The sequence below is a fragment of the Salvia hispanica genome, chromosome 1, assembly GCF_023119035.1.
Source record: "Salvia hispanica cultivar TCC Black 2014 chromosome 1, UniMelb_Shisp_WGS_1.0, whole genome shotgun sequence".
Classification (NCBI taxonomy): Eukaryota; Viridiplantae; Streptophyta; class Magnoliopsida; order Lamiales; family Lamiaceae; genus Salvia; species Salvia hispanica.
This window is the reverse complement of record NC_062965.1, coordinates 29,247,903-29,274,322: the sequence shown is the minus strand read 5'-3', so window position 1 is coordinate 29,274,322 and position 26,420 is coordinate 29,247,903. Positions and strand designations below refer to the sequence as shown.

General features: G+C 33.6%; 3 protein-coding genes across 4 annotated transcripts; 1 reads left to right on the top strand and 2 right to left on the bottom strand.

Annotated features, from left to right (window-relative positions):
• Positions 1-15,904: 15,904 nt before the first annotated feature.
• On the top strand, positions 15,905-17,201 carry LOC125193510 (expansin-A22-like). The gene is made up of 2 exons (XM_048091323.1): positions 15,905-15,922; positions 16,439-17,201. The coding sequence occupies exons 1-2, from the start codon at positions 15,905-15,907 to the stop codon at positions 17,087-17,089; spliced, it is 669 nt and encodes a 222-aa protein (XP_047947280.1). The 3' UTR covers positions 17,090-17,201.
• Positions 17,202-17,631: 430 nt separating this feature from the next.
• Positions 17,632-20,819, bottom strand: LOC125207345 (biotin carboxyl carrier protein of acetyl-CoA carboxylase 2, chloroplastic-like). Its single transcript, XM_048106680.1, has 7 exons — positions 20,505-20,819; positions 19,496-19,549; positions 19,267-19,400; positions 18,875-19,181; positions 18,431-18,502; positions 18,108-18,173; positions 17,632-17,848 (listed from the first exon to the last, which is right to left on the bottom strand). The coding sequence occupies exons 1-7, from the start codon at positions 20,649-20,651 to the stop codon at positions 17,825-17,827; spliced, it is 804 nt and encodes a 267-aa protein (XP_047962637.1). The 5' UTR covers positions 20,652-20,819; the 3' UTR covers positions 17,632-17,824.
• A 699-nt stretch (positions 20,820-21,518) lies between these two features.
• On the bottom strand, positions 21,519-26,273 carry LOC125201834 (cell division control protein 6 homolog B-like). 2 transcript variants are annotated; one of them, XM_048100098.1, is made up of 17 exons: positions 26,031-26,273; positions 25,780-25,879; positions 25,439-25,662; positions 25,034-25,108; positions 24,862-24,965; positions 24,581-24,687; positions 24,436-24,495; positions 23,750-23,823; positions 23,323-23,373; positions 23,138-23,187; positions 22,852-22,951; positions 22,612-22,701; positions 22,357-22,422; positions 22,181-22,276; positions 21,988-22,077; positions 21,817-21,902; positions 21,519-21,735 (listed from the first exon to the last, which is right to left on the bottom strand). In XM_048100098.1, exons 1-16 carry the CDS (start codon positions 26,211-26,213, stop codon positions 21,870-21,872), a joined length of 1,503 nt encoding a protein of 500 aa, XP_047956055.1. In that variant the 5' UTR covers positions 26,214-26,273; the 3' UTR covers positions 21,519-21,735; positions 21,817-21,869. The 2 variants fall into 2 exon arrangements, with proteins under 2 accessions (XP_047956055.1, XP_047956056.1); XM_048100099.1 differs by having other exon boundaries at positions 25,439-25,659.
• Positions 26,274-26,420: the final 147 nt, after the last annotated feature.

The window sequence follows — 26,420 nt, the reverse complement described above, 5'->3', positions numbered from 1 at the left end:
CGGACTTTCCCTCTCTACTTTGTCAACCCTCTCATCTCGCAACATATTTTTCCGATGCTGCCATCGACTGATGACAATAGTCATTTTCTCCGTCGTGCAGCGGCAGTGGATGCCGCTGGTGGTAGTGGCTCCATGGCTGCCATAGGCTAATTCGATTGTTGGATATTCTGATTCGAGTGGGTGTTGGTTGTGGGCCGTGACGATTCCCAATGAATCTGAGCCAAAGTTTTTCCTATGTTCTTGTGTAATTGTTCTTGACTTTTTGGATTGGGGTAATTTTGTGAGGTTTTAATTAGGATCAATGTAGAATAGGCCTTAATTTTGTATAAATTGCAATAATGAAAGATAACTGAATTTTATATGAGCCTCCTTCTTTCATCACCATTCTTCAATTCATATGTTTTTTTGAGAAAAAAAAAATGTTCTTTGTGTTTCAGTGTTCGATTAATTTGTTAGACTTTTGCTCTATCAATTTCTTGTTTAATTTGTTTGAGCTAATATCCGTTGAGTTCTTGAGCTTGCATTTTTTTCAAGACAAATATCATAGTTTTTAATGAATGAACTAAGCTAAATTAACGAAAACATTTAAATCGTGTATTAACGTAGCTAATTAAAATATATAAATAGAATTGTATATTAACCAGTACTGCTAAATTACTAATCTGTCACTAATGATGAATTTTAATAAATCAATCTTAAATTTACAAAAATTAAGTAAAGCATTGGTAATGAAATGAATTAAAACATAAATTAATAATGATAATAATATTAATGTGTAAGGGTAATTTTGTCTTTTCAACTTTTATCTAGACACAAAACCAAAAATGTTTTGTAAACCAAACAACCCTATAAATGTAACGACCCGCCATTCTAGGGTACAATAATAATGGCGATCGCTATCTAGGAAGACTTAAATGCAACAAAGATCATAGGCTAGGGTCTCATTTAAAGGTAATGGGAGAAGAATAATACCTTAGCAATGAAATCCAACAAAAGGCTATCGCAATAAATGCTTATCAACGTTTCCAAAATATTCTTAACTGTTCCATATCCAAAATATTCCCACGAAATAAAAGTATTCAACCCAACCAAAAGATCACAAGTTTTCATAATATAGCGGAAGCGACCAAGAGAGAAGTGAAGCTATGTATGGAGACACAACGACACTTAAAGTTCCAACAGATCATGTTATTATTTCCTACTCAACACCGCCGCCCGCTCGTCACCGCTCAACCTGCACATAGGGAAAACACATGCAGGGCTGAGTACTATAATCATACTCAGTGGACTCATTGCCGAAAACAGTTTTATCACAAAAAAATAGTTATCATGCCATTTTCAAGTGTCCATCGGAGTTTTATCTTTAGAAAGGCCCGAGGCACCACAATATATTCTTTATCAAATATCACGGTCACGCAACCATTTTTCACATCGACGTTTACCATATCCTCATTCTACATGACAAGGAATGCGGCCGCAATCCAGGTCACTAGACCGGCCGACCCGTACGCCAGCACTCGGTCTAACATTGGTGTACACTAACCCAAGTAGAGTTTGCGGCTCTACAAGGATCCGAATTCGATTAAATCAATAGTGGCATAGCCACGAGGGATAGGCACGACAAAACAAATCAAGGCATGATAACACATATCTCATTCTCATCAATATCAGTTTAGGACAATGTCCTTATTTTAAAAGAAAGCCCACCTCGTCGGCTTAGCTCGATAGTATTCTCTTCTCCTCGTTTATCACGCTGAGAGCGCGAAGTATCACCTTTAATTTAGGCGTATCACAAATCAGTTTCAATCATTGATTTCAAATCATGCATGTTCCCATGTTTTCCTTTTTCCCATTGATAAATCTTTAATATCATCATCCAAAATCAAGGTATGATTAACATATCATTTTTATTCGAAAAACAACTCCAAATTCACCATTAAATCGTGTCACGCATGATTGCTCTACACACACAATACACGCACACGAACACCACACATGTGCACGCCGACCGAGGCGTGCACACACACACACACAGTCACGCACACACATACTCACACATGTATCCCAAAATCATCAATTTAATTCTCCTTCACTCAATCTAAATGCATGTGGACTCAAGAACACCGATTAATCGGTAGAAGAAGAGGAGATCAAAATTAAAGTACCTTTTCCAAAAGAACGAACGGTAGAAACAAGTTATAGCCTTGATTCTTCAATAAACTCTTGAATTTCAACTTGGATTCTTCTCAATTGATGAAGAAATCTTGAAGAATGTAGAAGAAATTTTTGGAGAGAGTGGGGGAGAGATTTTCGAAAATATGGGGGAGTGGGAGGCGTGATTGATGTTGCTAGGGTTTAGGATCTCCCATGTATTTATAGAGTGCCAAAATAATATCTTTAATTATTTAATTTATGAAGATATGGAGAGATTTGATAGTAGTTGGCGTTATTTTGGTTGAGAAGAAAGGGGAATTTCGAAAATTATAGGCTATTTAATTAGCCTATAATTAAATTCAAATATTTCACGGAGTAGAATAAATAATTAAATCCTCTCCAAATAATAGTAGTGATGGGGTTTGGAGCCCCTTGCACAGTGGAAGACTTGTACAAAACAAATAAATCAGACATGGATCTATTTGACCGATTATGCGATTAATCAATTCACATGTTAAACAGATAATTGCATGCTAGAACGCAAATAATTCATGCTTAGAAAATATAAATCCTAAACATGATTTCTATGGTTTAGAGTTACCGATTTGATTCTCCAAAGAATCGTCGATTGCTCGCGCCTTCTCCACGATGATCTTCAACACTAGACCACAGATCTTCTTACTGGTTCCCGAACTGTATCTCGATATCAGGGTGGGCTGATCTTATCAAAATACTAGGACTTAAATAAAGAAGACAGAATAAATCCTTTTGGGAAAAGGAGTGGAATTCGAAAATTCCTACAGCTGGGGAAGCTGAAATTTTCGAAAATTACAAATAATGAAATTGTGATCATTCTGTCTCCTTTATTCTCCTATTTATATTTAGTTCCTTTTGGGCCCAGACAGGGATCTATGGAAGGTTTTGGATATGGGCTCGCCCAATTAGCTTTTTACTAATTAAATTGAACCCACAATTTAATACAAGCTTATATTGGAATATTACGAGCAGCCACTACAGAAGTAATTTTGCACTCCCCATCCAAATCCGAAATTACAAGTAATCCGGGTTTCCATTATTTATATTATTTATTTCTCGCGCTTAAGATATAAATGTCCATTAATTAATTAATGTCTGCTATGAACTTAATTAATTAACATCTTATTAATTCCAAGAGTGGACTTAGCAAGAAACACTTATTTATTATTCATAGAGTAATAAAACTCCAACTGGCCAGTTTTCCAAATAATAAAACCTTGTTCAAGCTCCTCTTGAGGACATTATCAAACGAGACTCACCTCGTGCACGATTCAACATAATAGCAATCCTAGCACCGCTAGATATTAATCACCACTACCCAATATATCAGGATTATTGGGTTGCGAAAATCCCGCACCATTTGATAAGTTAAAGTAGTGCATAATCAATACCGTATGCTCAATGCTAACGTATGTAGATTAAGAAATAGTAGTATTTTATCAAGACCTAGTCTTTCAGTAGATAGCATAAAGACACGTCTTGCTGTTAGATCCATTCAAGTGCTATACCACACCAACGTCATCTTATTTCAGAAAGGCTTAGAAATAATCGGACTGACATTGCAACCTTTCACGATAGGTAGTCTAAGCCTATCTGGGTTGTGAAATTCTTCTTTTTCTTTTGCAAAGCATTGCATAGAACCGATTGTGTTACCTTAAAGTGGACGACGCCCACAACCAGTCTACTAAGCAAAAGACTTAGACTTTGTTTGCTTCTTATACATTTAAATCTTTATAAAACATCTTATAAATGCACAAGCAAACACAATGTAATAATATACTGATTCTATTCGTGCGAAACTGCTCGAATAATACTGAATCGGGTTAAAAGTGGATTATAGAGTTTTACGTATACAAGCAAGATTCTATTCGAGCAAAACTTGCTCGAAATATGCTTTTCAGTATACCAAACCTAACAAGTAGTAGGCGATTTTTATGCCTATCTCACAAGGGATTTTATTTCAAATCCTAATTTAATTAGGATATGGCAATATCTTCTTAGATATGGCAAGATATGGTAAGATATTCTAGCATATTTTTATTTATTCATGGAATAGAATAAATAAGAGATCAAATAATATAAATAATCCCTTCTCCCATAATATATGAGATTTTCGAAAATCTCATGGAAAATCAAAGTGGAGTTTTCGAAAATTCCAAGGTGGAATTAAAGTATAATCGGACTTTGGATTTAATTTGGATAATCATCCCAAACAAATAATTAAATCCAAGAAAAATAGGATTTCTTCTCCAAATAATAATAGGAGGGATCGAATAATTCCACATGACTAAATAATGCTTCTATTTAATTCTCACTCATCCCTTAGGAAAATAATTCACCACAATTATATTACTCCGCATCAAATATTCACATATTCGAATTTCACTTCCACTTCACATTTTCCAACGACTTTGACCATTCCACGGCCATGTCATGTTTTCCACATCTTTGACTTTTCAACGCCACGTCATATTTTCAACAAGTTGACTATTCAACTCAATCTCAACTCTCATACGCAATTAGGTCACAAAGACATCATGTAATTAATCACTCATCAATTAATCCACATATCATAGCATTTAAGGCATTTAATGCAAAAACTTTATAACCCGAAAATTAGGGTTTGAAAAAAGTGGGGCGTTACATTCCACCACCCTTAAAAGAAATTTCATCCTGAAATTTGGTACCTCATGGAAAAAGTTCCGGGTACAGTTCCATCATCTTTTCTTCAAGCTCCCACGTGGCTTCTTCATATCCATGGTTCCTCCATAACACTTTCACGCTAGCAATGGATTTATTTCTCAAATTCTGAACCTTTCGGTCCAAGATCATTTGGGGTCTCTCTTCGTAGCTCAAGTCGGAATTCAACGCGACTTCTTCGTAGTGAATCACGTGCTTCGGATCGAACACATATTTTCGCAACTGCGATACGTGAAAGACGTTGTGCACGTTTCCAAGACTTGGCGGTAGTGCCAATCGATAGGCTACGGGTCCTATTTCTTCTAGAATTTCGTAAGGCCCGATAAAACGCGGTTTCAATTTTCCTTTAACACTAAAACGTGTTATCCCTTTTGACGGGGACACTTTCAAAAAAACCTTATCACCGGCTTGAAATTGTAAGTCGATTCGTCGGACGTCAGCATATGACTTTTGTTTGTCCTGGGCTTCCTTTATTCTCACACGAATTTGTCGAACGACTTCAACCATCTCTTCGACCGCATCGGGTCCTAGCACCCGTCGCTCTCCAACTTCATCCCAGTAGAGCGGCGATCTACATTTTCTTACGTATAACGCTTCATATGGCGCCATGTTGATTGTTGCTTGGAAGCTATTGTTGTAAGCAAATTCAATTAGCGGTAGTACGGTCTCCCAACTTCCACCGCGGTCGAGTATCACGGCTCTCAACATATCCTCGAGGGTTTGGATCGTCCTCTCGGATTGCCCATCGGATTGCGGGTGAAACGCCGTGCTAAAATTCAATCGTGTTCCAAGCTCGCGCTGTAGACTAATCCAAAACTTCGATGTGAACTTCGGGTCACGATCGGACGTAATTGTCACTGGGACTCCGTGCAATCGCACGATCTCCTTTATGTAGATCCGAGCCAGCTTGCTCGATCCATGGGTTACCGGAATCGGTATGAAATGCGCACTCTTGGTAAGTCGATCTATAATCACCCAGATTGCGGTGTTCCCGTTTAGGGTCTTCGGCAAGGCCGTCACAAAATCCATGGCCATGTGCTCCCATTTCCACTCGGGTATCTCCAATGGTTGTAATTTTCCATGTGGTCGTTGATGTAATGCCTTCACCTGTTGGCAGGCTAAGCAACGTTCCACAAATGCAGCGATATCCCTCTTCATGCCATTCCACCAAAAGGACTTTTTCAAGTCTTGGTACATCTTCGTGCTTCCAGGGTGGGCAGTGTATGGAGTTTCATGAGCTTCGCCCATGATCTCGTTCTTAAGTTCCTCGTTGTTTGGCACGCACAACCTTCCTTCAAAGGTGAGAGCATTGTCGGACTCCTCACTAAATTTTCCGGATTCACCGGTTCTTACTTCAATTCGGACTTCCTCTAGTGGATAAGATAGATGATTTTTGTTTCGTGAAAAACGTTCCCCTATTTATATTAAAAAATTTGGAGATCAATGACCAAGATTTTCCTCTTTCACTATTTATAACAAGTGACGTTATTAATTAAATTGAAAATTATACTAAAGGCATATATACATTTTACAATTTGGTACTTCCTCCGTCCCATAGTAGTGAAGTCGTTTTATCATTTTGATAACGTTCCACATATTAGTAGTAGAGTCATTTTCCTTTTTATTAAAAGTCCATATATTATTTCTCACTTACTTTACTCCCCCTTACTTTATTCTCTCTTCATTTCTCAACCTTTTTCATTTCCTACTCACTTAACATAATTTTTCTTAAATCGCGTGCCAAAAGAAATGCCTCCCCTACTATGGAACGTAAGGAGAATAGTCTAAGTTTTTATAGACAAAAAGTCATTTTCGCAAAAGATTATTTTAATTTAATATGTCCATCTAACACTCTTTAAAATCGAAAATTCAAACTAATAAAAATATAAGAAAATTAAGATTTTTCTTTCTTGATTGAAATATTGGAATTAAAGTACTGTAATAGTAGTTTAGACTGAAGCGCGAATTATTTTAGAATTTGTTTTTGTTTTTGAATTATTATAGTAGGAATTATTAAAGTTTTTTTTGTTACTTTATAAATCAGAAGTCACGATTTTGAAGTTACTAGTGTTTGGACAAAAGAAATTTAAAAAATAAATACAGAATAAAATGAAAAAATAAAAAAATATGTTTAAATAAAGACCAAAAAGTAAAATCAGATAATTTGAAAATCCTACATACAATATCTGAACGATCATCTGATTTTAGTCCCTTAACCCCAAGAAATCTACTCTCCGTATTCAAAAAATATAAACATTTAAAACGGCACGGATTTTAATGCATAATTGGTAAAGTAAGTGGGAAAAACTGGTAAAGTAAGAGAGAAGAAAAAGAAAATTGAGAAAGTAAAAAAGAGAAAGAGAAAAGTAGTGAAAGTAGAGTTAGTGGATAGTAAGGCTCATGTCCTAAAATAGAAAGATTCTAAAGTTTCATTTTTAAGGAACGACCCAAAATGAAAATAGTTGTTATTTTTAAAAAACGGAGGGAGTAACAATCTCTGGCCACTTCGGATTACACATAAATGTAATAAACAAATTTGGATAACCAATCGATCTATAAATAGTCATCGCATCTTGGTAATTCTGGATCATATATCTTGCACCACCAACAGAACTGGAAGATAGAATGATTCGTTTACTATGCAATAAACCATCTGTCTCACCTCGCAATACAGCCTCCGCCAAACCACTATACATTTTAGCACGTAATTTTTTCTTCTGGGTTCTAACAAACAGTAGACGATCAGTCTCATCAAAGTATAAGCACCAACAACAAATTATTGGAATAAATCAATATTTAATTTGAAAAAATAGATTAAAGTACTTTAAATCAAATAGCAAAATTCAAAAATACTTTAATTACTGAAAAAGTTTTAGTAAACAACATAATAATAGAATCAAATGTAACATCAACATCATCACTATAGAATATACTCCCTCCGTCCCATAGTAAATATCATACTTTTCTTTTTAGTTTGTTCCACAAAAGATGTCACATTTCCTCTTTTAGAAAAAGTTCTATCTCACATTAATTATAAAATTATATTCTCTTTCACCACTTAACACACAAAATAACATCTCCAAAAATCTCACATCTCCCAAATGTGACATCTACTATGGGACGGATGGAGCATAATTTTGTCTCTTGAAAATACAACATACATTTGCCCATGATTAAAAACATGCCTTTTAGAAATAGACCAAGAATACTAAAATAACTAATTTTCACAATTAATATACTTACTTTAGTATAATTTAAGTTAAGTACTCCAGATAATAAATGGTAACTATGGGTATATATTTTGAATAAAATATAATAACTAATTTAATTATTATATTAATTATATCTACAAATATTTAATATAATAATTTAGTTATACCACAATAAATTTAATTTACCAATCAATAAAATACAAACTCTTAAAATTAAATTTGTGCTAAGTATTTATTATAATGACTCAACGACTTTGGCATAACCCGAATGGAAAAAAAAACTGTTGATTAGTTTGGTTTGGTTGGTTTATTAATAAATTATATAAGTATATTAGAAAGATTGATGAAAGCATAATCAAATATAACTTTAAAAACATAAATCATAAATATTTATTATAATAATTTTTTAACAAACTAATTTTCTTCTGTTAATCTAATATTTTATAAATTAATAAATTATATAAGTATATTAGAAAGATTGATGAAAGTATAATCAAATATACCTTTAAAAATATAAATATAAGCATTTATTATAATAATTTTTTAACACACTAATTTTTTTCAGTTAAGATTAACCGGAGTACTATAATTATTTTATAATTAAATATAATTAGTGTCATAGACCTTACTATAAAATAGTTCTCGAATAATTGGAAATTAACTACATATATGCATTGAAATAAATATTCAAAATTTACAATTTACAATAATTCAAAACGTATTACTTTTGAAATTTTAGGTTTGGTATTTGTATATATTTAGAGTTGTAACTTCTCTAACAAAATATAATTAGTAATATAAAACTTACTATAATTAACTTCTAAAATCAAATGGGAACTAACTCCATGTATCACTATCACTATAATTATAAACCGATCACTTTTTAAATTTTAGGTTTGGTATTTTGTTTTTGTCAATATTAATATATTATTCTTTATTTACTTATAATCAGTTAAGTTTTTTTTATATATATAATTACAGTTTTACAAAAATGTATTAGTAATAAATTAGAATAAATTCTTAAATATCAACAACCTTTAAATCTTATTCTAAAAAATTATTATTTTATAGTTATATTTAATTTTTGTTACGATTCATAATTTTTCATAATTAATTTATGTACTTTAGTTTAATATTACATTTTATATCACAAAAATAATATTAATGTGTGATATTAATTGAGAAATTGACTAAGTTTATTACTCCCTCCGTCCCCGAATAAGAGTTACTAATTTCCATTTTGGTCCGTCCCCAATTAAGAATAGCACTTCATTTTTACCATAAATAGTAAGTAGGTCTTATATTCCATAACTCATTTCACACACATTTTATCATAAAACTAATTTAAAAAAGTTGATCTCACCTTCCACTAACTTTTTCAACCAACTTTTCTTTATATTTCTTAAAACTCGTACTCGGTCAAAGTATTACTTCTAATAGAGGACGGAGAGAGTATTATTCAATACTCCGTACAAAACAAATTATATTATTTTATTAACAATTATTTTTGGCAATGGAACTTGACAGATGTACAATAAATTAATAGTCCCAAGTCCCAACATCCAAATTAAATCTCCTTTACTAAAAAAGAGATCATTAATTAGTCCAAATTAACTTCATTTAATTCTGTAATTTATTCTATAAACTTAATAGTATTATTTAATTAATTGGAGACATTAATTTGATTGTGATCTTCATCATCAATATTATGTAAATACATGATAATATATATACATATTCCGATATTTTGAGAGCCTAAAAGAATGAGTAAAAGTCTTAATCAACAATATATTACCTAATAGAATAAATCAAAGTTAATTCAATTCTAACTATGTATATATAAATTTAATTAGTTAATAAGAGATAATTTAATTTTAAAAATATACATTATACAAAACCTAATACCCCAAATAAGAAATTCAAAATTAAAACCTAGCTTAGGATATAATAATAGAGCCCAGCGAATAAAAAAATAAAAAAAAATTACAATTAAGCGGACATGAGCAAACAATAAAAAAATCAATTATAGAATTATGTAGTATTATTAAAAGCCCATATTCCAAAATTTAATACACTAAGCCCAAACTAATACCTATACATACAAATATACAATGCAATTTTCGTCTACACCTAATACACTAACCCTAAAGTAGCGCCTCCACATCTCTACTCACTCACCTCGCCTGCCCAACGCCAACGCCTTCCTCCATTCCTCATTTAATTTCCTTCACTCTCCCCTCCAATCGTGGAACCCGCTTAACACCAGCTTTTCGCCGCCGCCGGGCACCTCCTCTTGTCCGCCGGCCACTGAACACCAATCTCCACGCCGCCGCAAGCCACAGTACCTCCAGCTTGTGCCCCTTCAACACCCACATGCTCGCTGTCGTGCTGAACACACCAGCTTCTTGCCGCCTCACCCGCCAACCCCCTCATATCCCGACTTCGGCTCTTTCCCTCTCCTTTGAATGAATCCGCTGCCGCCCTACTTCTCTCTCTGTCCTCTTCTTTTTCGTCTTCTCAACTTTCCTCCCTATCTCCTTCGCTCCGGATCCCTCATTTTCTCTCAGCCAGCCGCCGCCTTGCCACCACAGCCTCGTCTCCAGCAGCCTTGCCGCCCTCTCATCGGAGCTGTCGCTGGATTTCAAGCACCCTGTATGCTGCAATCAAAAATCAAAGTATCAGAAAATCAGTCCAAAAAATATGCAGATTCAATTAATTGTGTTTCTATATAAGTATCTTAAACTTCTTGGAGAAGCTATTTTTTCTGTATTTGATTGGACTAATTTTTAACCAATGATATTTGCTTTTTATTTGCCCAGTAGATAGTTTTTCTGCCCTGCCAAAAAAATGCCACATGGCACTTCATATACACATCTCATTTTCCCTCCAAAAAGAATATAATAGTAATTTCAACAAACTGTCACTTTTAAGTAGTATAGATGTTAAGACGTGGAACTGTATATTAATTAATTCTATCAGATTATAATAACTTAATAGTATCTGTATATATAGAGAGAGAGAGAGTTTTAGAATTAATTAACTATGAATGAGCAGTTTAAAAAATCAAAGAATTTTTCATGTATATAAATTTTTAATTTTTATACATATAAAAATTTAAATTTAAAATTACCAAATTTACTCCACTTTATTATCTATCTATTTAACACTCTAATTGCTCGTTTGGTAGCTATGTCATGTTTCGACTAGACATGATACCATAATGTGATAGTAATTATAGTTTCGATTAGTTAATTTACATATATTGGGTGTTTGGTAGATTAAGATAATTGTGAGTTATCTTATTGTAGTGTTTGGTATAATAAGTCACAAGCAAGGATTGAAATTATGATTGCCAAAATTATCCTCATTAATTTAAGTTAATTACTAAACTATCCTCATTTTGCCTTAATAATTCCTATAAAATCGTATATTTTTGTTTAAAATTAGCATCTTTTCAAGCCAAACTCCTTACAAAAATTAGCATCTTTTCATAAGCTCCTTACAAAAATTAGCATATTTTCAAGCTAAACTCCTTATCAAAAAATGTATATTTATTTTGGTATTCTATTTTTGTGAGCATTGATAATTTTGGACAAATTTTTTGAATAATCACTAATTATTTTGGACAAATTCTATATGTAAATATTTTATCAAAGTGCCAAATTTTATACGTTCAAATTTTTTGAAGTTTAAAGTGTTTGTGGATTGAACAAAATCGTATATTTTTGTTTAAAAAAAAAGCAATTGCCTTCAAGTATTACGTAATTATAAGTATAATATAATATAATAAAAATAAAGTGAGAACAATAAATTGACATCAACAAAAATCATATTATGATTTAATAGGACAATGGCGTCTTTCAACACAACAACTAAGTAAAATTGATTGGTTAGAAGTTTTGATGGGTAAAATTATATTTTGCTAAATTAACTAGGCTTCCATGATAAATAACATGGGATTTTGGATAGTTACAAATATGGTTAAAACATAAGATTTTCAGTGGGCTTTGTGCGGGCCGGATACAAAACACGGGCTACTATGTTTGGTAACATAACTATCAAACACACAAATAAACCCATATTAATCTCTTATTTAGGCGAAACATAGCTATCAAACGGCCCCTAAACATTCTTTTCTTGGATTCTGTGCGGAATGGTTTTGTCTTAGCAATGAGGGAACTAAAGGAGTATTAAATTATAACTTAAGTTAATTAGATTATAATTAAGTTATTAAATTAGTCAACTACTTTAACTGTTAATTTTAATAGAAAATTTATTTTAGACCAAAACAATATATTTGGGACTAAAAATACCAAAATAATATATTATGGATCATAAGATCAAATTTAATGTATAAGATCAAAAAGAATTTTAGGACCAATGCAGTTGTATAGTATAACGTAACAAATTAAATTTGTGTTTTATGTTTAAATGATACTCAGTGTAGATTGGGCTTATGAAGTAAGTAATTAAAATGCGTAGGTGATTGAACTATTGGTCTTATGTGAATAAACAACTTTTTTTGAGTGTTGGGCCACCAAACAATTCATTTTAAGTAAAATGTGAAAGTCATCAAGCCTACAAATATGATTATAATGTACGGAGTATGATTTATTATACAGAAGCTAACTAACTTTAGTTTTGACTTATTTATACTAGTATTAACCCACGTGCATCACAGAATATTTTTTTGTCATACTTTTTAAAATTGTTAATTGATTAATTAAAATATAAAAATATACTATATAAAATTTAAAAATAGAAAAATATATTATATAATAACAATTCAATAAATATATGCTCCTCAATTCATTTTACACTTAAAAACATAAAAAAAAACATATTTGAAATGGAATCAAGACAAATCCAATTATTTGGACAACGATGAAGAGACTATATCAATTGCTGACACTTTTAAAAAATATGTTTAAAACAATTCTTCATATGTCTCTACTAAAAATATGTAAATCATACTTTTAACAAACTAATAAATCGATAAATCATAATATTCAAAACGTCAAAATTATGACAAAACAAAATTCAAATGATAAACTACACAAAAAACATTTCATTAATTGGTTGAATTAACACTATTATATTAATGAACAATGATAGTTCTTTGAATGTTGGAACGTTTATCTTTATTTATTGCACTTTTAAACATGGCTTGTTGGAACATGAAACATCTATACTATTTTATGCTACTTTACAATTCTCAATACTGCAAATTTTCTTTTTGTAAAATATATCTAATATAATATATTTTACTCAGTATGATCACCTATAGATAAGTTAATTAGATATTCTTTATAAAATCAGTTGTATCGCAGACAATTAAGTGCTAAATCCTAATTTCAACAATAGTATTATTAATAAACCAAAATTTGGTAGCAGACTATTTTATTTTGTTTGAACAACCAGTTGTTTGATCAACTTGATTATACATATTATATAGAGGGAACATCTTTTTTAGTCCACGAACTTTGCCAAAGTATCATTTTAGGTCCGTAAACTTTGAAAATATCATTTCAGGTCCATCAACTTTGGATTAATATCATTTGAAATACTTTTTTACTATGTCTAAGTTTTTCTGGACGAAAATACCATCGATACCTTAAAGGATATATATTTTTAATAAACTTATCATATACTCATATTTTTTATAAATATTTTTACAATATATTTTTGACGAATTTTCTAAATATAATTTGACCTTCAATATTATCACTTAATTATGTGACATGCAAGTAAAATTGCTTCTTCAATTTTTATATTAAAGAATTTTAAAATTGAATAAAGAACTTTTCTTTAATAATAAAAATTTTAATAAGGATCTTTTCTTGCATGTCACTTAATTACAAAATTAAGTGATAATATTGAAGGTCAAATTATATTTTAAAAATTCATCAAAAATATATATTAAAGATATTTATAAAAAATATGAGTATAGGATAAATTTATTAAAAATATATACCCTTTAAGGTATCAAGGGTATTTTTGTCTAAAAAACTTGGAAATAGTTAAAAAGTACTCCAAATGATATTAACCCATAGTTGATGGACCTGAAATGATATTTTCAAAGTTCACGGACCTAAAATGATACTTTGGCAAAGTTCGTGGACCAAAAAAGATGTTCCCTCTATATATAACCACTTATTAATTCATCATAAGTGACAGAATATTATTTTTTGTGTCACCACTTAATATAATTATAGCGCAAGTGACAATATAAATATAAAAAAATAATAAATTGTGTAAGATGAAGATAAATATATATTATACATGTTTCGAGTTAAAGATGTTACAGTTCTTCTATCTCTAAGAATTGTAAAAAAGGTTTAGGATAAAATTCTCGAACCATATACACGCGGTATTCTAACTATTGTAATCAAAGAAAAAAATAACAATAAATGAAATGGAAATTATAATGAAAATTATAAAATAAACCGAACGATAAGTCTAGTTGAAAAAAACTCTCTTTCCGCAAGACAAATTACATCACGATTAGTGCTCTCAAATTGACGTATTATCCTCAAAGATGAAATGACTTCCTCCGAACGTATATAACATCTCAAACTCGCTAGGGACCGATGAACTTGATGGAGTTCCAAAAATTGAGCAATATAATGTTCCTAAAATATCAATAAAATGTTGGGAGCTTGAGAGAGAATGGAGAATGCTTTTGTTGGTGTGTAATTCATTTACAACTCTGCCTTTCATAGGTACAAAATTAGGATATGAGAGATCATGGAATTAAAACATCAGTATATTATAAAATTAAGAGAATATAGGTTGCAAAATTTTTTAAATGCTCCCAAAGTGCTCATTAAATATTTAAATAAATATTCATAAGAAAATTAAGAGAATATAGGTTACGAATTTTTTAAATGCTTCCAAAGTGCGCATTAATATTTAAATAAATATTCACGAGAGTTATATTTTATGGAGTAATCTAATGCACATTCTCACAACATAACACAATTGTAACATACAATTTTAAACTTTATTAGTTGTCACAATTGTAACATCCACATTAAGATAATTTATAAACATAAAGGGACAAAATTATAACTATAACGGCCACATACAAATTCCACATTATAACTATAATTACATATTTTATAAATATTCAAATTTAACCTATCACTTTTTAATATATCAAAACACGACCACACCTCGCCTTTTATATATCTATAAATTTAGAAATTTAGGTATTAATGGCAAAGATTTTTTCCTACATATTTAATTCCATTAATAGTATTAACTAAGTAGAAAGTTATAGTTGAAGCATATATGGATATTTTGTCAACATACATATTACTTAGCATACAGATGCTTTTCTTAAACTTATAAAGACTCACTATGCAGTTGCCCTTTTAAACATGACAGCATATAAAATTTCATTTTCAATAGCGATACACTATGGTATAGCATGCCTCAAATTTATTAAAATCTAAAATTTGTGGAATAATAAGATCAAGTAATTAATATATATATTCGTTACCAGATTTATTTTGGTAACACAATTAAGTGAGTAGTCAACATGATAATCTGCACAACAAACCTTTGATGATGATTATAAATAGAGTACATCAACTTGTCAAGAAACATAGAATTAACCTTTATAGCTGAAATATATATTGAGATTTGAGTTGAGATGGGTTTTCATGGAGTTATGTTGATTGGTTTAGTAGGTATTTGTGCAGTAGCTTTGGGTGTTGTTGATGGCAACAGTAGTGACGAAGCCAGTTTAGTAGGGCACGGATGGAGTCTAGCCCGTGCAACCTTCTACGGCCCTCGGGATGGCCGTGATGGAATGGGTATGCATATTCACCCTAGGCCGGGTTTTTACAATAAATAGACAAAAAAATTTAAAGGTTATGGAATAGTAGATTAGAACCTAAGACCTTTGGCCTCAAGCACAATAGCGAATCTAGCATAGGAGTAGTTTGATGGGTCAAGTGCCACTCCTCCAATTTCCCCACATATATTTTAACTTTTGATAAATTGACCCTTCTAATATTTTCAAATTTTGCTTATATATATTTGCTCCCCTGTATAGATAAATTTGGCTCCGTCCCTGCTAGACATTCATCCATTTATCACTAGGCCAAAGCACAGTCTCCATCCTTTTTTTCTTTATAGTATAATGTACTGAAATTTAAAGATTGCATCTCGGTGGACTTCAACCCAAGACATGTGGCCACTTCATATGCATATTATAAATTTTGTCATAGTATTTGAAATATAACAAGTGGTTGCTATTGAAATGTTCACATAAAAAAAAATGTGAAGATTTCCTTCTCTTCACGTATCAGATACACTTTAGCGAATAGTATTTGATAAGTACTAACAATTTCATAGGAGCGGCATGTGGATACACAAACGTATACAACCAGGGTTACGGGCAGGCGACGACGGCCCTAAGCACCGCCCTCTTCAACCACGGTGCGGCCTGCGGCACGTGCTACGAGATCATATGCGTCAACGCCCCACAAGCGTGCAAGCCCGGCAAAATCCGCGTGACGGCCACCAACTTCTGCCCGCCCAACTACACCAAAACCACGGACATATGGTGCAATCCCCCTCAAAAGCATTTCGACCTGGCCATGCCCATGTATCTCAAGATCGCCGAGTACAAGGCCGGAGTCGTCCCGATCGTCTACCGGCGCGTCAAGTGCGGGAAGACCGACGGAGTCAAGTTCCTGATGGGCGGGAACAAGTACTGGACGCTCGTCCTCGTCTACAACGTCGGAGGGGCCGGGGATGTCAAATCCGTTCGGATCAGAAGCTCGGGCGCCTCCAGGTGGACTCAGATGACTCGTAACTGGGGCCAGAATTGGCTGCTCGTTGGCCGAATCCTGCTCGGGAAGGCACTCTCTTTTGAGGTAACAACTAGTGATGGCTCTGTTGTCCAGGCGATTAATGTCGTTCCTAGCAACTGGAATTTTGGCATGACTTTTGAGGCCAAAAAAATTTTTCATTAGTATCATTTTCCACTCCTTTTTTCCCAATAAAAATTAGGTTTTTATTCTTGTTACACTTTATAATTCTTGCATTTTCGAGAAATGAATTTTTGTTATTGTTTCTTGGTGATTACTACATACTAGTACTGAGAGATGTTAAAGCCATATTTGGATATAAATGACTTGATTCTTGTAGAATAGTACTTACATGCACATTACTACTACTACAAGATTTAAATAGAATTACACAGAGTACTGTAAATGAAAGGTGGAACCAATTTCATTTAATTTACTGTATTTACTTTTTATTGTTATTCGAATGCCACATCATCTCTTATTTTACCAAAAAATACATGAGTGAGATAATTGCAAAATACACATCCTAGTGTCCTCTTAACTTATTTCCTAACCCTATTTCCAAACTTATCGAAAGCACAAAATTATTAATTTGACATAACCCAAAATTAAAATTAATTTTAAGATTAAGAAGATTCAAAGAAAATTTTGAAAGTCCAAAGTAAATTTAAAACTACTGCAGCAAAAAGATGATACTCACACTTTAGTTGACCATAAAAAAATGTGATGGATGCAAAAATACGTAATTATTGTGAAGTTTATAAATTAGCACCAGAATTTCTAAACAGCGTTACAGTAAAACAACATTGTCCTAATTTCACTGTAGTTTTCAAGAAGGCAAATAAATCTCACACTTCAGAGCTTTAATGGTTGTTCTTCATTAGAGATGAACCTGGTTCCTCATGGCTCAATTATAAATAAAGGCTGCAAAGGAAAAAAAATAATGAGAAAGAGATAGAGCAGATCCTTGGAATATGATGTTTGAGGATCACATATCTGACTTTTATCAGTAACTACTAAGTTGTGCATCATTCTATCATACGCAGCAGAAATATGATCAGGTTCGAGATCAAAGCTTCTTTAGCTTTGAACAAATAGCTTCCCACACAACCACATGCTAGAACTCTGATACGAATTTCAAAAATGGAGTTTTGAGTAAGAGTGGAGAAAGAAAATGATTTACCGTATCCAAGCTGACGGGTTTCCCATCATCTACAAGAATGTCAACCACAGTGCCAGACTGATCAGCCTGAAAAATAAACGAATAAATAGATAAAGGTACCCGAATGGCGTATAGAAAACGGAGATGAGCATATTTTCAGTGTTAAGTACTTAAATAGGCAACATGGAATCAACAATCTCAAGGAGTTTAACCGTGAGCTTTCAGAAAATCCCTCACGCTGAATCACCCAATTCAAATTTCAAATTACTTATCTAGACATGTATCCACCAATAAACAAGAATATAGAAACATGAATAAATGTTTTTCAAGAGATTGAAGCTCACCTCAATATCATTCATCAGTTTCATAGCCTCAATAATGCATAATACCTGTCCCTTTTGCACCTTATCCCCAACCTAAAATTCAGGACAAAGAAAATCAAATATACAATCATGTTGTAGTAGTTAACAACCAAGTTTCATGCATTAGATAAAAATAAAATGGCATGTGCTGTTGTTTCCTTTGCAAACCTAGATTAAAATATAGTTATATAGTTTTAAGCATAAAACTATTGGGTGTATATTGTGTGTAGCACCTCTGCAAGAGGAGATAGCTTTAGTTAGATATAAAAAATGAGAAAGTCCTCCCAGACACATACATTGAGCTCACACCAAAGTCTCTGCCTATATATATAGATGAAGAATAGACATTATTAAATGTGTACACATCTACTGTATGTAATCATATATAGATATCTTCATGTATAGATTCGTGTGTTTTATGCAAACCTTCACAAAAGGTGGTTCACCAGGAGCTGGAGAGCGATAGAAGTTTCCAGCCATAGGGCATTTAAATGGGGGATGCGATGACTTTGGTTTTGTTGGTGCAGGTGCTGAAGTGGGAGATGAAGGTGTAGAGGCCGCAGATGCTGGAGCAGGAGTGCTTGGTGGTAGTGCAGACTGGTATGTAGGAGGTGGTGTATAATAAACAGGAGCTGGAATTGATGGCTGTGGCAGTGCTTCCTTTTTCCGAATAAGGATTTCACAATCCAATTGTTTAAGTTGCAACTCCACAATATCTTTGGAATCGACAAGCCTGGCCATGTGATAAAATGGAGAAGTTATAATATAAAGAGTGAATGAGAAAATAACCAGATTCTAATGCAATTTGGTTTACATACTTGACGAGATCCGACACTTGGTTCATAAAAGTTGAAACAGAGGATGCATCTGGAGCTTCCTCTTGCTTTTCAGATTCTAGGATAGGCAGCGTCTCTAGAGCTGGAGTACCATTTGAAGCTTTTTCGACCACAGCCTAGTTGAAATGGGAAATAATCTAAGTATTGAAGAATTGGAAAGTAACGAATGACAACAGAAACTGTTTATACAAACATCATTTTTTCGTCTTACCTGACTAAGCTGAGCACAGACCTTAAAGGCATCTGATTGGGTGCGGCTACATCCCTGCAGAAAAGGAATAACTTAGAGCTTGTCGGTTATCTACAAATTAAACATCACTGTTTCTATCTTAAGTAAACCGCATTATACAATATTCCCACCAGATCTAAACTTGTTAAAAGACATGAAATACTCGGAGCAGCCCAAGTTTTTCCATCTCCAGCATAGATTTATCAATGAAATTGAACATCTAATCACTGGGGCATTAATGCATCCTATATTCAACCGCTAACTGTTTCAGTTCCAAAGCAACGGTCAGTTATTAAACTCATGTACAATATCCACGATACTCATCACCACTAAACCAAGAATTGAACTTTTCATACAAAATGTGTTCTCTGAACGAATGCTCTCAGATTTCCAACATCTTTTGAGTTTGCATACAGTCTCGAATCTTGATACATAACTTCATAAAAAGGTGTGTAAATATAGTCACCATGTAAATTTTTTCACCGGAACTAGTGGAATATCGGGAATATGCTAATCGTGGGGTGTAATAATCACTCAACGGAGCCTACTACATGAATTTACTTTGAGAATGTCTATCAATCCTGCTTCAAGAGGAACATATTGACTTGAATGCTGATGGAGACTTGTTTTCGTGTTCTCCTATTCACACGAGATCGATACATACTATTTTCATATCACATATTCAGTTCTTATAAACTTAACTGTATGCTAAAATACATCTTCTCTCAACGCAATTACACAGCAACGCTTTCTAATGTCGAAATTTCTTCGCAGATAACTATTATACACACGATAAAGCAATAACAGCGCATGATTTAAATTTCCATATGTATAACTTGCAATCAACCGCAGCGGAATCAAAAAGTTCAAATTGATAGTAATAGTTTAGCATCTCAACCAAACTAGAGCATTATTCAATCCAATCTAGAAAACTGCGTTCATGCATGATACTTGCATAAATTCACTAAACAGCTAGAGACAGCCAATTTACCTGAAACTGAGCTGTTGTGGTCAATGCAGGAGTTGATCTGGAATCAGATCGAGGAAACGAAGCAATGCAGTTCGGTCTCTGAGCCGGCTGAGATGAAGCGGCCAGCAGAGGCGAAACCTTCGGGCACGGGACGCTGAAAGACGCCATTGATGATTGTTGCTTCACCACAAAAGCAAAGGACAAATCAGAGAATTGCAATTGTAGACGTGAATGCAATGGGAAATATCGAAGAAGTAGCAAGGAGAAGAGGGCGATGAGAATGAAGTGAGACTAAATAAGAAACTACGGAGTTAATGAGAGAAGAAATGGAGGCGTTGCGCTCGAGGGTATCGGTAGAGTGAACGGCGTCGTTTTGCTTTGGCTCATTGTGGTGGTTTAACCAACGTTTTACCATCAATATTTTCGGCCCAATTAATAATCGGTGGGGACATTTATAACTTCAACAAGTTTTCTGCCTATTTCAAATTTTATATGTCACGGCTTTATTTTTTAATTTTGAATATAGTAGTCAAAATATTTAGCGTGTAAGTATTTATGACATTTTGCTCTTTTATTTTATATATTTATGATATGACAAAGATGTTATGAATATATTACAAAAAGAATACACATTCCACTAACTTCTTTTATTCATATTCATTCACATTTTCTAAAATCTTACCAACTCAAAATAGCTTTTTGCTATAATTTTATTTATATACTATTAAGTTTGATTATTATACATTAAAAACTGTAATTAAAATTATTAATTTTATGAATCATTTAAACATCAAAGTTCGAAATCAATATAGTTAAAATGAATGAATAAAATAATAAAATAAACTTTTACTTTTAGATAATTTATTAAATGATTTTATTAATATTTTTAAATGTATTAAAATCAAACTGGTATATAAAACGAAAAAAGTACCTATAGATTGGTACTCACGTAAGATATCATTTCTCAGTAAAATGTGTGTATTTCTTATAAAATCTCATAAGTACATTCTACATTTGTTTAACATTTAACACTCATTTAAATAAATAAATAAAATAAAAGTCCCGTGCGTCGCACAAGGTAATATATTGTCGAAATAATTTACAGTTTTAGACAACATTACAGTGTATGGCTTCCTTGCTTCTAGCTATTTTATCTTCTTAGCTGTGTTCATGGCCTCATTTGCTTCTCTTCAATCGTAGCAGCTGAGTATTACCAATTTAGAGCATGGAGGTGCTGCATGTGTTGTTTTGCCTATACATGATCAGAGAGGGAGAGATAAGTTATGTTAATAAAATTATGATAAATGCAACCGAAAAGTGTATTAAACTTTACCTCCTTAATTTGGTTTCATGCAGAAAATTGGCCTCATAACAACCATCAAAGGATCACTGCAGACAGTTCCGGAAGAATCGAACTCCCTGTTCCCAACATTATTGTGATCAAATATAGAGCTTGAGGAGATATAACTCACACAAACGCATGAATATAGGCATAATCGAGTACCTGCAGTGCAAAAACAATATCTGCTCCGTCAACCTTTAATGTCACTCTTCTTAGCTTATCATCTCGTGATTGTCCAAGTTTCAGAATTCCCTGCAATTTCAAATGTTTTTTTCCCATGGAATAAGAACGTGTGTAATATTCCGACAGTCATGTAGAATGTTGTGTTTGCGTGGTCGTGAATAGTATGCCTTACCTGGTCGTCCAGTACCCCGCACATACTTGAAAGCTCCAAAATGCCAACTGGAGGAATCGAAGTCGATTTACAAACATCCACATAATATTTGTTCAACTGCAGCAATATAATGAATGGAACTTAATCTCCACATTTTGAAGGCTAATATTGGTACTGAGAACTAGCGGAAAGCATACCTCTCCGAGAGTTGTGTCTTTCTTCTTCCCACCTCGAAAAAGCTTCACAGCTGAGCAGAGTATGATCTGGAGATATAGCTTCCATTAAAAAAGCAAATGGAGATTTAAAGAAAAGTGTAAATTGTTCATTACTCATAAAACTGATGATTAGTTTGAATCAAAAGCTTGGAAGAGAATTGAATTTGGTATCAAATTATTTAACTACATGATGTATGCCCTCATAAAAAACCCCACAATGTTGCAAATTTATCCTACCTGCTGATGTTGGGGCAGTGAAATAATTGTGTCTACTACTGGCGATTTATACACCTTTGACAATGCAGCAGCAACATGATCTATTCTTACCTGAAAAAGTTCCCAATCTTTAAAAAGACATAGTTGAAATCTTCAAAGTGCATATTGGAATGAAGAGAGTTTTTTCGCTACAGATTTCAAAGAACATTTTGGGCAGAATGATAAAACTAAGTAGATAATAATGTTTCTTGTGTTACTTACTTGATTGGACATCGAAACATTTTCTGCAGGTTTGTGTTGATCTTCAGTCCCATCTAATGATGATAGCATAGAGTCACCTATTAGAATTTCAATCGCACTCCTGAAAAAACACATCAAAAAGTTCTTGTTATTCAGGTTCAATGTGGACTTAAGCAACACATCGTCTTAAAAGTCAATAGTAACTTGATCCATTTTCCTAAGAACCTAATTGTGGCATCTCAGGAAACTGCTCTGGTTTGGAGTCAGTTGGACCTAACATAAAAGATGCGTATGAAAAAACATTAACCTGCACACTGCAAGAGCCTTTCTCATATCTCCAGATGCTGCGGCAACTTTCTGCAGAAATAGAAGAACACCATTCAGAATATTTTTAAGATATGTCAAACTGGCCCTTATTTACCAGTAAAGGTGCAAGAAATATGAGGAGAGAAAGAAAACCAAGTGGTCCAGAGGAAAAGAAATTGAGCTCACCCTGGCACAGAGTTCCAGTGCTTGTGGCTGGAAAACAGTGTAGGGAACTGCCTGTCAAAATTGCAGTTATGTTAGGCTGACATGATATTTATCCAAGCAAAACATAATACTATAAACTATGTGATCTCAGAGAATACTTCTATAGATGCATTGCTGATGAGATAAAGCTAAAACGTTCTTTATGTTTTTCGTATTCTTTAACCTTTCATTTCTTTCTATGTTATCCTAATTTATTTTTAGATATACTTTAAAGTTAGTAATGCAAAAAACTGATTAGTGGAATAAGGTAAACAAGAGCTTTCAATCAATTTGATCCAAGTAAGTCAACTAATGTTATAGATTTTCCTTCAGCATTCAATAGTATGTTACTCCTGTATTTATGACATCCAGTGAGGTCTTGGTAAAAGCTGGGAAATTAAAGGCTTACCCTTAGTCTTTCTTGAAGAATATTGATGATCTGATCCTTGGAGTAGGCACAAAAGGTTATGACCATAGGTTTACCTAAATTGAAAATATAATAAATCAACCAAAAGCTAGGATATTTATGACAACTTTATAGAAAGTACATATAAAAGACAGGTGAAACTGTGCTAAGAAGCATGACATAGAATACTAATGAAGAGCTCATCCAAGGATGCACATGTAAACTAAATCTGAGATGAAGTATATCCTAGGAGAATGAGGTTCTAAGAACTGAGTATGTGAGAGACCAGTTAACTGGATACACTAAATATTGCGAAAAACCCTTTACATTGCATTGACATGAAAATCCATTCGAGTACTGGGTGGATTTCGAGTAAATAACAAATTCATTTCAAATCCTTGAATTTCAAACTCCTCAAGCTTGATACAACTTTAGGATGAAAGCAAGCAACTATGAGTGTTTCAAGAATAGTTCTACAGATCAGAAAAAGGTACTCAAGCACAAGGAGAACACTTTCATCTTGTAATCTGATCAAAAAAAACATCAGTAGATCCTCATAATTACATGATGTAGGACCAGTACCTCAAAATGAGGAGTAAATTATTCCTCAGGAAAAAAAAAAAGAGATGCAGTGAAAAAGATGTAATAAGCAGATACTAGAAATGAGCTGATTCAAAACAAGTACTCACAATTTAAAGAACGTAGCTTTGGGATAAACCTGTCGGCCAAGTCAATAGCATTAGCAACCCCTGCGTACACAAGTTAAAGAGATTAAAACCAACTCTCAGGGTGAATGACCTTGAATCTTCAACCTTGTAAGGTCTTTTAACATACCTAGCAAAATACACTTGGAGAAAGGCAGTGTTGTTAGCATGAAAAGATCATGAAGCACAGCTCGATCTCTGGTAATCAAATAATCCAGCTCATCAGCTATAACCAATCTGTAACCATAATTGAAGTATTCAGTGAGTTGAGAAACAATAGAATTCATAGAACTTGAATGCATCTCCTACATAATGGCAACTAAAGATTTACTTAACCAAGAAATAAGCTGTATAAAATGGGAACTATCATGTCTTAAGCTTAAGGAACAGAAAAAGGCACATGACACTCACATCATCTTCATGCCAGGGGTCTGTTGAGAATACAAGTTCTGAAGCTGCTGCAAAGATGATGTATAACGACTACGTTTCTTCCCAGAATGGTTTTGCTCAAAAATCTATAACAGCAAGGTATCAGTACTCTGAGGTCTTGGTTTGAAATCACTCATACATAGCATCAACATACCTTGCTGAAAATATCATTCATGTTTGCAAGAGAAGTGCAATTGATGGGCAAGACATCTGGATACTGTATACATTCCTGTTCCCCACAGCAAAGAAAATGCATATAGATGATATCACTGGATTGTAGGAAAAGCATGTTGTTTATCACAAACGGAACATTTCATCTACTTAAGCTAAAATTCGGTCCTTAATCAAGATCAAAGGAAAATTTTGATTGGGGCTCCTAATTCATGAAAAAAACAATTTTAATTGGAAAGTCACATTCCATTTCAGTACTAAACATTTTACTACTTGGGAACCCAAAATTTCACATAGACATAGACATAATAGCATTAGTGAATATCATGCTATTCAAATTTTCTGTACCTGAGCAAAAAATAATTTTAGATGCAGCAGGAATGAGTACCTCATTTGCCCAATCGGCAAGCATGACTTTTACTTTTTCCATCGACAGTGTCTTCCCAGTTCCAGGGCACCCACATACATACAGACTTCCAGCCTTCTCTTCCTTGATGCATTTCTTGCAGAAATCCAGGATCCGGTTCTGCTCATTTTCGCGGCAGACAACGTTCGTCTGGGCAGTTGATACATGTAATGCCTCATTAACAGCTCTTCGTTGCGTCTCATCTACTAGCGAATAATTAACCGTGTAAGAACTAACCCATCCGAAACAAATCAGGCATAATCCCACCTGAGTCACCTCGATATATACTTATAACACATCATCTCCTAATAATTAACACTAACCTCTTGGATTCCAGTTCTGTCTCTCAACAAAATCCTCAGATAATTGCTTCTTCTGAGGTGATCCACTCAAATTCAAGGATGTTTTCAGGCATTTTCGTATCTGTCGTAATTGATGAGAATCCAAAGCAAAATTTAAGACTAACTAAACATATTAAACCTCGACAACAAGATATCACACCTCACATCGCATCAAATTACGGAATCCGGATAACTGATAAATAAATAGAGGTTTACAGGGCGAGAGAGCTCACACTAGCTGTCGGGGAGCTATGAGGGGTGCCTTCTTTGCCCAGTCGAGGAGATTTTCGCAGCGGCGATCCGATTGCAGCATCCGAATCGGATCTAAGGCGAGTTTTCCGAGGTGTAACGGCAACGATGGTCTCTGAGGTCGGATCCGATGATGGAAATTGACGGAGAGCTGCGAAGGCCGGCATATCTGTATCAGGATTGGTAGCGGAAGCTGTGTGGATGGAAAAGGGTTGAAGAAATTGAGAGAGCAGCTGTTGGGATTGAGAGTGAGGGCCAATAGTTTATATGGTGGTGTACAAATGCTTCATACGGCGGGAAGTGGGTGCAGTGGCGGGAAATAGTTGCGGGGCGGGTCTCGGGATCCGACCCGGGTTGGCTTGCTGGTATATTAG